At 32.5% G+C, this 12051-nt stretch overlaps 2 protein-coding genes across 4 annotated transcripts in view; one reads left to right on the forward strand and one right to left on the reverse strand.

Annotated features, from left to right (window-relative positions):
* Window positions 1-6208, reverse strand: part of REPTOR-BP (REPTOR-binding partner) — a 69664-nt gene extending 63456 nt beyond the window's left edge. The window contains exon 1 of one of the 2 annotated variants that reach the window (XM_073089367.1): window positions 6058-6208. In XM_073089367.1, the coding sequence (XP_072945468.1) occupies window positions 6058-6108 (51 nt within the window). In that variant the 5' untranslated portion in view covers window positions 6109-6208. Of the gene's footprint in view, window positions 1-2853; window positions 2873-6057 lie in introns of those variants that run through there. The other variant, XM_073089370.1, reaches the window with a different exon arrangement.
* Window positions 6209-7066: 858 nt separating this feature from the next.
* The window catches only part of Stim (stromal interaction molecule), a 67199-nt gene continuing 62214 nt past the window's right edge, over window positions 7067-12051 (forward strand). For both annotated transcript variants that reach the window (XM_073089438.1, XM_073089439.1), the window contains exon 1: window positions 7067-7465. In XM_073089438.1, coding sequence (XP_072945539.1) covers window positions 7300-7465 — 166 coding nt within the window. In that variant the 5' untranslated portion in view covers window positions 7067-7299. The remainder of the gene's footprint in view (window positions 7466-12051) is intronic.

Genomic DNA, 12051 nt, shown 5'->3' on the forward strand with positions numbered 1-12051 from the left:
GAAAATACAAAAGTAACGGATTTTTTTAATTGAATAGATTTACGGATTTTTTTAATGACCAAAAAGGGACATTACTCGGGCTGTAGATTGAAGGTTTCAGTCAAAACGTTATTTTAGATACATCTACACATTTATACTGCACATTTTATAGCGTGTCATTTCCTATGGTCTTGTCTTAAAATTCCACTTAAGTAATTGTGGTCAAATTCTTGCTTTTATATATATTATCGAATCAAAGCCGACATATTCGCGCTATGTCTTTTGTCGTTGCTAGCCAAGAATGGTAGTGATCTTATCCCATCTATCTGTTCCGTTAATAGTGCTAATAAAATTTAATGATCAAACAAAAATTAACTTAGTATGTAACAACAACTACGCCCTGCACGAGTGCATCATCGATTCGCGCGGGGAGGTGTAGTTTGAGGGTGGTGAGTAAGGAGAGGAGGGGAGGGAGCCAACGGGTGGCCGGAGTCTAGTCAGAATATTCCAAAACATGAAATACAAAATAGCGATAATTTAAGTGCTCGACGATGCAATATAAACACCGAAAGTATACCGTTTTAGCCGAACGTCCATGGCAGCATTATTTTGGAAGGTATTTTACGCATTCGTGAACAGTTCACATAAATATCAAGGTGGATTACACTTCTTAGAGAAAATTACGGATACCCTGAGCTGAAATTTGGCGCAACTTATGTGCAAGAATTAACAGTATTCATGTCCAAAAGTTAATTTTACTTTAAGATACCTTAAAAATATAACAAAGCAAGATTCTCACATCGTAATTTCTAAAATTTTGTCTAAAAATTCCACTTTGTATATAATAATTTTATCTTAATAAATTTAATGTCGCCATTTACGTGTTATAAGTCTTGACGATGGCAGGCAAGACCTAAGGTCTGCTATCTCATTTACCTATCTGCATGTATTGTCTTTTGGTCTTTTAGCCAAAATTTACTCAATACAAAAACTTTGTGAGAAGCAATGACTACGGCCTGAACAATTGCATCATCGATTCGCGCAGGTAGGTGTAGTTTGTTGGTGGTAAATAGACGAAGAGCGGATGGAGCCAGGGGGCAGCGGAGAGAGCCAGAGGGCCGCGGAGGGAACCAGTCTGGCCAGAATATTCCGGAATATAAGATACAAAATGGCGAAGTAGGTACCTAGGCACTTATTTATTTATAGTTACAGTAACGTCTAAGTTTTCCAGCTTTATATTTAGCTTTTTCATTCCGATTCAGATCTACTGAATTGTGTAAATACATGATTTTTTTACACCTGACTTGGCTATAGTTAGCTGACCGTCAAGTATTTATATGATTGGTGTTACAAGTCATAAGTTATATTAAAAAATCATAAGGCAAGTCGAAATCTCATATTATACTTTTTCGATGAAAGGAGCCCATTTAAAACGTCGCTACACAAATATGAGCGGAAAATAATTCGTTGTTTACTTGAATTATGTCTAAAATTTCTATCAATGATGATCATAAGCATGATGGTTCCCAAAGTACAACTTCATAAGTATGGCAATACTACCAAGTACTAACTGAATCTTAATTGAATTTCGTTCCATTTAATTTCATCAAATTCTATCAAATGTTTACTTATTTAAATTTTAAGAGAGACAAGTACCGTACAGTTGTGTAAGGGTGGGATATCGATCCGCGCATGTCATCCGGGTACCGGCAGAGAGGTTGTGGGGTGGAAGGGGTTGTGGGGTGGACTGGTGGTGGGTGGCTCGGAACATTCTAGAATATTGCTTCCGGGTGAAAATGGCGTAGTTCCACGTTAATTATAAACGTATGAGAAAATTTAATATATTTTACTATCAGGTTACTTCTAATATATAAGAAAAACATTATACATAAAATAGTCATCGTGCATAAGAAATAAATAAATAACGATAAAATTGCAACATAGTCAATGTAGAAAAACAGTTTCAAGAATCCGCTTTGAATATGATGAATTATTGATTTGCGCAAGTCGACCCGCCATTTTTCAAAATCATTATGCATTCCAAAACAGAAAAACACATTACCAGCAAAACATCGTAACTTTGTAGCCAAGGTCACACCGCCCCTACGATAATCATCACGCAGACCCCTTATTGCAAATCATCCCTTCGTAAGTTCACGGTCAAGGGTGTGCTTACAACTTCGCCCCTAAATGGAGAGGGCTCGGTTCTTTATGATGTGAATCTAGAGCTTTTTATAGAACAAAAACAAATTAAAATGAATTGTTATTTGTAAACAATTGCAATAGTAAAACCTAGGGTTGCCACCGGTACTTTATTATACTATAACAATATTTTATATAGTAAAATTTAGTGAACCGTACAACAATAAAGAAAAAATAATAATAAAGTATGATAAGTTGTATATTTTCATCGAAAATTCAAATGTCGTACAGCTATTTCGAAAATCGCACATCATTGGCATAAAGATCTTCCGAGTTTGTGTACTTTTCTTTGTAATGGTTCAGTAAGAAATTTAATTTTTTCCGAAGGTGGCAACCCTAAGTAACTGCGTCGTAGCAGTTTATTGATTTTATAAACCGTTCTTACCTAAAGTTCCCACTAATCGCTTATTTCACCAAACTTCGCGATTTATAATATGACAATTAATTTACTATTAGGTATATTAGGACAACGTCCTGTGCCGCCATCAATATCGATCGAATAGAAATAAAACGTCGGACGTAATAATTTGTCAACCGTACGCTTTCAAATAGTAAATATAACGATATTTTCTTCATAAAATACAAATTTCTTAACAGTACAATTAAAAAATTAAAAATATAAAAAGCTGAAAAATAAAATAAAAAAGTCAAAAAAACATCTTCAATACTTACAGAAACACGGCGATGGACATGTTGATCTTGATTCACATATATAAGATATAACTAAAGACATAATTTAATTCTAATTTTGTATTTTTATGTACAGGTGCGATCTAGTTCATGGCTGATAACAAAAAGGGCGAGCGGTTTCCGCGGGAGGGTATTTATACGACGTTGCGAGAGGGGGAGGGTACTGCGCAGGCATCTTGAAGGATGGAACTTGTGCGCATGTTACAGGCGACCAGGAATAGGGGAACGGGGTATGCAGACCTCCAAGTACTTGACGAAAGAGGGCGCGACAGGCATCAAAGTTGGAACATGGAAGTCACATCATGGAAAACGAAACATTAGTAGCAAACAGCACGTAATCAGTAAACAACATTGAATATTTAATGGGTTATTCCTGGGTCTAGGTGTTTATTTATTTAAATTCAAATCAAATTGTCGCGTATGATTTTAAAATAGATATTTTCACATATTCAAAATAGACACTATTTGTTTTTATTTTGAGAATATGAGGGAATTCTAATACTGAATATAGACGCGCCCTTAAGTCGCGCCGATCTTGTGCCTTCTGAATCAAACGGTGTCCTGCTGTCTTCTTCAGGTCATCAGTCCGCCTACATACCAAGGGTGGACTTTAGAAACACGATCACCTTTTTCTAACTAACAATAGCAGTATTAGACTCTGGTGGGTACTGCTTCTAAGGGTGTGATAAGGGAGTCATTCTTATCCGAGGCATTCCAACTAAGTCTTTAGTCTGTCAGTCTTTAGTCTCTTAATTCTATCTGGAGTTGATAACAAGTGACTATGGATGGCAATAGCCACTAAACATCAGATGGAACACATGTTTATTTGCTATTTCTAATTTTTTTTAATTTAATAGGGAGGCGACCTGTGCTCTAACAACCCCAACTTGGATTAATACAGTTCTAATTCTTATCGCAAGTTATGTTTCAAATTCCTCAGATAATTTAACAAATATGTTTATGGTATTTTTACTCAATTTCTATAATTTTTGTTATCATCAATGTTTCAAGTTTATGCTGAATAGATGCATGAGTAACAAAATAGTGAGTAACTTTCGTCAATTGTTTTAACTATAAATTAATTACTTAAGGGACCAATGGTGAATCAACTTTAGTGTTGGAAATGTTTTACTATTCATCTACCAATAGTGAGTCTGCACTACTTAAACTATCATTTGTAGTATAGTTACGGCTATGTGCAGTGTATGATTCATTTTCTACAAAACTACAGTGATGGGATTTGCAGCTCAAGAGATAAGAGAGAAATCTCAAGAGAAATCAGGGGGGGGGCACATTTCCATACAAAATGACTTATTGTGAAGATACTAGCGCCGCGTAACGAGTCGCCCCAGAAGCTTCAAATTAATGGCGACTGAGTGCCAGTTAACTGTCAAAATGATGCGTCTGTTGTCATATGTCTGCAATTACGTTAATCGTTTCTAATTTGAAAAGTTGTTTTTCCACTTCAGAGAGACACCATTGTGACAACCATACATATTTGATACCTCCCATGTAAGTTGTATCTTTAACATCAACTGTAAAGGAGCGTGATTCAAAGATTCACATTGTCACAAATTTTTGTATCTTTCTGAAATTTTGTTAAGTATGTAAGTGTAGTTTTGTTTTTGTATCAAAATTGAGAAAGAAAAAGTATAACATAAATGTGAATCTTTGGAACATAGTCATTTACAGTTCATGTTTTGAATATACAACTTATAATGTACCTACCTAATTTTAATATACATGAATAACGAATATAGGTATGTATATAAAACCCATGAGTAGTTGTGGGGCAGGCCACTAGGGGCGCTTTACCTATGACAAAAATTACGTAGAGTTGGCTCTTTATACCCTGTATATAATAATACTTTATGAGAGAAACTCTCTTGAGATTTTAACAACAAGCAACATTATAGTTTTTTAAAAACATGTGTGCAAGTGTAATAAACGCCATCTATAATCAAATGAGAGAACTACTGCATAACAGTAGAATATAAACATACACTAGATGGCACTCGAGAACAGGTATTATTATTCACATGTTATTAAATAGGTACATAATAATTTTAAATTATTCATGCAGAAGGGTCGCCCATCAAAATATAGTTACAAGCACTTTGGATTAGAACAATTTGAGGAACTATATTTATAACCACATATTGCACATTTCTGCAATTTAACTGTAATTTCTATTGAAAACTATTTATCATTGTTTTTTTACTATTTAAAATGTTTCATACCACAATATTTTACTTTACAATTTGCTATTTATCTTCAAAATTATATTTTATATTGTATTTTAATATTAGTATATGAAATTGATAATTTTTTGGTAATTTAATTCTAAGAACAAGTACTTATATATTTAAATATTTGACTCGACATAACAACATTCCTGTATTAATTAATTATCAATCTCTAATTGTACAATAAGAGGTATTCATGTTCTCAGAAAGTGTGAACACCACAAATTTTTAGTTTCATGTCACAATTTGCTTGAGCAAGTAAATGGTGTAAACTTTAAAAATATGGGTCAACACAACAGGATTCTCAAAAGACATTCCCTCCCATTCCTTCTCAAAGAGATTCCCTTTATGACATGATAAAGAGTAACATCCTCAATCAAAACCGATTAAGCATCATTATTAAAACATAGACTAATCAGCTGTATTACCGAATACAATTAAATATTGATTCTTTTACTATTATGGAATTTTAAGATAATAAGAATCATCTTCAATTCTATATTCTGCTTTGTCTTCCAAAATTAAAGAATTGAAGCAAATTTAGAAACACAATAAACCTAAAAATATACTTTTTATTTGCATAACACATAGACTAGATTTCCTATAAAGATTTTTCTAGTCAAAATCTTATAAGACATTTTTGTTTATTTTTTCCTTATTGATCTCAATTTTATTCAGCCATGATGACAATCTTCATCTTGTTGTGCAATAATAGGTACATATAGCAAGGCCTCGGACGGAAATTAGAAGTAATGAAAATTGTGTCAAGATAAGACAAACAAGGAAGTGAATCCAGAAACAAATTTTCTCACAAAATTCAATAAAACACCCATCCTCTAGAAAATTTCTAGCATTATATATACACAACCTTGCTAAAATATTGCAAATTAATAGCAAAATACATGATAAACAAGTTTGACAAAGGAAATAAATCACTTACATTTTGAGACTCCTCTTCTAACACTGCCATAGTCTCGAAATCGATATTCATCTTGAATTAGAGCACTCACGACCGTAAAAAACAAGTAAACAAGTAACAAAGTTTAGAGAAAAATAATGATTTTCTTCAATATCTTGATTCTATAGTATTGTTTACAAACTGGCAAGGTCACTTGACAAATATTTTGGTAACATAACGTCATAAGACGTCACAGTAATGATTTCCTGAATAAACATTACCAACAGATAAAATAACGACATCGTATATTATTTTTTTGCAAAAAATACAACTTAATTTATTTCAAATTAATTTATTTAAAATTCAAATAGCTCAAAATAATTACTTTTTTCATTATTCCGCAGTAATTAATTACGTTAACACTATATTGTATGAGAAACCAATAAAAGTTATAACAGATGGTCAGCACTTTATTGTTATATAATTTAATAACATTTTAAAATACCTTGTTTCAATCGTGAATTCTTTGAAAAAGTAGAAGAAGAATTTTTCCATGTGTCAATTACTTTTAGGGATTCTTTGCTAGAAAGATTGATTATTGAATCGATTCCCATCGAAGTGAGTTAAATCGGTGCGTAAAAAAATGACACCGAAATACGTATGCCTCAGCAAAAAAATGTTTATAACACATTTTTTTAATATTCAATCAACTTCGAAAACATCGAATTTCGATTTCTAGGAGATAAGGTCGATTAAAATAATCGAAGTTTTGGTGCAAAGATCGATTCTTCGATTAATCGATCTCAGATCTAAGGATGCTAGTTACTTGAAATCTGTTGTACAATACAAGTATGGTCACGTCGTAAATCTACTTCCACCTTAATGTTTTAAATTTTAACATATGTTAATTTTATTTCATTATAATTTTATTATTTCAAGATGTTACACAATTTTAATTTGAGGACGACAAATATTTTAAAAACTATTTAACAGATTAAAATTCATTTATAGTCTGTGTTAACAAAAAATGTTACCAGAATAAAAACGCTACGTCAGATTCTTGACGAGACGACGAGCGACGACCTTACAATTTTTTTCCTACTGTGCTGTGATAAAAAGTCTGTACCTATCGTAGTAGTTTTATGTTTGAGCGTGCGATGTGGCCGTAAAACCCGTGAATTTCATGCCTAGCGAATATTAGGATGTGTATAGTGTGTGGTGTCGATGTAGTGTTGTTTTGTATCGTGCGGTAATTCTTTTATTAAGTGTCATTAGGAGATCACGATGCGTATCGGTTTTGTTTTATATTGGTGCGTACTTGCTTTTCATTTGTGTAAAGCGGATGATGGAGAGAGGACAGAGTCTAGAGAGGGTAGACGGCAGTGGGGCCCGGTGGTTAGAAGCGGGTCCTTCGTGAACGATGCCGCCGTGACCGCTACAAACGAACTAAGTAAGTAGCTACGATCATCTGTTTGTGACACCTGTTCCGTCCTTCAGCGCACGGGTATGAGACGTTTCGTGAACAATTACGACATTAATATCTTATTATATATAAATTACGATCGCAAAGGTTATATTTGCCGCTTGAAAAACATCTGTTGTTTGCCTTATTAGGGACATTGAGTAGTTTTGCTTTAAACTTGCCAAGTCTCACGCGTATTATAATACTTATACATTTTACAGAAATCTGTGTATAAACAGAGATATATAAGCTTGAGTCACAGTTTAGGCAACAAAAAATTGTAGGATTTGAAATGAAGAATTTACTCATGACTGTGGCATAAATACTGTAATTAAAATTGAACATTTAGTGTACATCTATTACCTTTTAACTGCAATACTATACTCCTGGTACCAATGTCTCATAAAAAATTGCCCTAGAAATATAATAGCCTATGAAAATATCATTGAATGACTTGTAAATTAAAAATTTCCTAAATGTCCATTTGATATTAATTATATACTACAGTTTAACTAAATAAGTTATAATATGAAACTCATCCTCATAGCAACAGTGCTCATACTGTGCATGATATGTTTATCATTCCACTTATGTCATGAAAATGAAAAGCAAGTTGAATTTAAGAATGCATTATTATTTATTCACAAGTCACCCATTTTTCTAGCAATTGACCATTTTGCATAAGCTGCAATGTATATTAAAATGAGAAGAAATTCAAGCTACTTCTGCTGTTGCATAAAAAATATGTATACTTAGGTCTAAATATTAGCTCCAGACAATATACATCCTTGGACATATTTAGATAAAAAGTTATATCTCAAAAACCTATAGTCCAGTACTTACTAGTTTTAATTATATTTATACTGGCACCATATGCTAGTTACACTTAACAATAACAATTTTTATTGTTTCACTGAACTAATGGCTGCTCTAAGATGGCCTCCCGAATCTATAACAGATGTGATGACCACGTAGCTACATAAGAAAGCTTACAAAAAGTGTACATCAAAAACATCCATTAAACCCATGTTTTATTCCATCATAAATCTAATGCAACTGTGCAATAGAATTTTTAGTTTTTTACACTGATGTTTAGTTATATCTTCTGGGAACTACTAACTTGGGGTTGGTAAAATTTTTGAAGTTTTGGCTTGAAATTGGATCAGGTTGATATTTTAAATTTCAACTTTTTATCAGCTTAACATGTCTATTTTTCAGTACTTTAGTGCATGAATCAAGAAATTTCTGAATTTAGAGAACATTTTAATCTTTTTACAGTTCATTTGTTTTGTTCTCTAGTATGTGATATATTTTTTCGTCTAAGTTAGTTAAATATATTTATCTATACTATTAAATGATGCAGTTCTATATCAAATATACTTTCTCAAAATAAAACATTAGCAGCAATAAGATAATTAAATACTAGAAAAGCATATAGATAATATATATATAATGAATTCTCATTAAGTTGTTTTGAAAGTGGTTTGAATCTGGAAGCATCACTGCCACCTATTTCTGTGTACAGTAGGGTTTAGAGCTACTGTGTTCTGGTTTGAAGGGTGTCTAATCCTATCTAGGGTTGATTACCGGTGTACATTTGTAAAAATACAGTAACTTATTTGAAACTTGACTATTTCAACACCTTTAGATACTTTGCTACAGTTTATCCTTACTAATATTATAAATCCGAAAGTAACTCTGTCTGTCTGTCTGTCTGGTTGTCTTTTCTTCACATCTAAACCACTGAACCGATTTTAATAAAATTTTGTACAAAGATAGTCTGAGACCCGAGAAAGGACATAGTATGTCATATTATTTTGTTTTAAACGCGGGCGAAGCCGCGGGCAAAAACTAGTGTTATCATAATTATAGAATCAATAATAATTATAGTTTAAAAACTAAAAACCACTGAGATTGATCAAGGAAAATCGTTAATTCCTGATTCCTGATGATCCTGATGAGGAGAATGGGATAAAATTATTAAAATTGTGTATTGTCATCAGTCCTTGATAATTGTTCAAAATTTTTAATTAATCGGAATATTCAAAGTGGGTAGGAATTGAGTTCATAGATTCCATTACATACATACATACAAGTCAAACTAATAAAAGCGTGGTAAAATATGCATTATAAGCAATATAATATAAATTAAATACATCACTATCTTATTGATGATAAGACAATGAGCTCTTCAATGTATAAATACTTAGGTATATAGTAATAATTCCAATGCATAATATTCATATTGTTATTTTTATCTAGTATTGTAGTCACTTCAATAATAATACTCATGTTTTTGTATGCACAATAAATGACTTTGCTGTAAATATAGATATTTAAGCTTAAAAATAAATTGTACTTTTATACAGGAGGGAACATTAAATATTATTATGTGAATTATTTTGCAAACTTAATCATTAACCAAGTACAGATTTTAACTTGGGGAAAAAATATTTTGCAAATTACAAATAACCATTTATGCAAAACCTATGATGCAAATAAATTCCAGTTAAAATTTTAAATTTTAGCAATGCCATAAAGTAAAGGATGCAACTCACTGTAACTTTAAATCAAGCCTGTTACAGAGTTTCAATTGGAGAAAAGTTCATTCATATTTGAAGGATTTTACCTCATCGCGAAATGAGCAAGTACATTTAGAGGATGTACATTTTTGGGGCCTTGAATGGTTCACACAAATTAAGAGGCATTGTGCATCCTCTTTTCATTGCCAAAATGTTTTGTGGATTTACAATAGATATTTTAAAAATGTTTTTTCACACTTATTCATTCCTGAGAATTGTTATCACTGTGATGATATTTTTAATTTGCTTTTTCATTTAGTTGTTCATAAAATTGTTAGTGATTCAGTGAGATCATAATTTATCCAGCCAAACTTTCTCAATATTATCTCTATAACCAAATTGACTAGGGTTACATATAGGATCATTAGATTAAATATATAACCCTTAATGTTTTTTTGTTTTTAAACATTCCAATTTTTTTAATAAGTAAATAATGTAAAGATATTGGTTTAAACAATATAAAGTGGCGTCGCATATAATATTTGATATGTAGATACTTGTACTATACTATTCAATATCTTTCTGTTAATTGTAATATTTTATATATTACTAGCTAAGCCGGCAATCATTGTGTTGCCATATAAATAAAAAAATGTTATCACTTAGCCCTTATCAGTTAGGGGTATGAAAAATAAATAGTAGCCGATTCTCAGGCCTACTGAATATGCATATAAAATTTGGTGAAAATCGGTAAAGCCATTTCGGAGAATTTCGGTAACTAACATTATGACACGAGAATTTTATATATAAATTAAACTCAAAGATTGAAAGAGGTTTAGGTTACACATATTTATACGGAATTTCATCAGATTTTCAGGTTTTAGAAGTTTTAATGAATACTTACATCACAGTGTAAGACTTAGTTTTATTACATTTTATTGCAATAAGTAATTTATTTAGAATAAGAAACAACTGTCCTAAATTATGATGGTTTAATAAAGTCGAGGCGCATATAATATTTGATATGTAGATATGAGAGGCTACTTGTACTATATAAGTAATGGTAGACTATAAATGTCATATAACAACATTTGTACGACTTCATATCGAGAGTAGTGAAGGCTGCGTCGTCGAACAATCGAGCAATACATCATTCGGCACGGGTACTGTGTGCCTTGATAGTGGACAATTTGTAATGCCATGTATAGAATAGCTTTACTCCTAGGTATAGCAAGATTTTTTTTCGAACAAAATCTAGATCGTGTCGTTAGTTTATTGGTGTACGCTTCTCGTGGAAATCCAGTTACGATTGTTCGATTATTCCCAAAATAAAAAGCCGGTTTTTAGATTTTCTGTGCAAATAATGATATATCGTGAATTTTGGAATAATCAGTTGTTTTGCTAGGCAAAAAATTGAATTGTTAAACGTTTCATTACCGTCACTTACGTACTTTTAATAATACAAACGCGTCGGCTATCTTTAATACTTAAAAAGTTTTCACAATTTCATAACAACATTGAAATGTTATGACTGAACATGTATCTGACAAAATTCTAACAACAGTGAACTTCTTGATGTCGCGGACAACAAACGCAATCGTTTTCTTTTAAATCCAAGCCAATAAATGTCAAGTGTTAACTTGTGTGCACACTGGAGTGCCGCCAAATAGCACTCGTGATCTCTCGCACCTGTCACCTGTCCCGAGTTCCCGACGTGCTGTTTGAATCGTTTGACGTTTCTCATTTGTAAATTACAATTAAATTAAATGAAAATTAATGAAGTGAAATGTGTGGGTCTAGCAAGGGTACTTAAAGTGCATTTTTTAAATGTGAAAATGTTTTTCCTGTCGCGCGTGTTTACTATTACCACGCTCACATGAGTTGTAATCTTCTCAGGACTAGTGTGCATTGTCCCTGTAGTTCCGGGACCAGAATAGGGCTATAGTATCCCCTGCCTGTCGTAAAAGGCGACTAAAAGGGGCTCTCGGGGTTGCGGGCGGCAAGAGTGGGAGCTCAAATTGCCCGGCTAGCGACCCCGGGAAGGACAGCGGT

This window comes from Epargyreus clarus, unplaced genomic scaffold, assembly GCF_041222505.1.
Source record: "Epargyreus clarus isolate Ecla_fem2 unplaced genomic scaffold, WU_Ecla_fem_2.2 ptg000029l, whole genome shotgun sequence".
NCBI classification, from domain to species: Eukaryota; Metazoa; Arthropoda; class Insecta; order Lepidoptera; family Hesperiidae; genus Epargyreus; species Epargyreus clarus.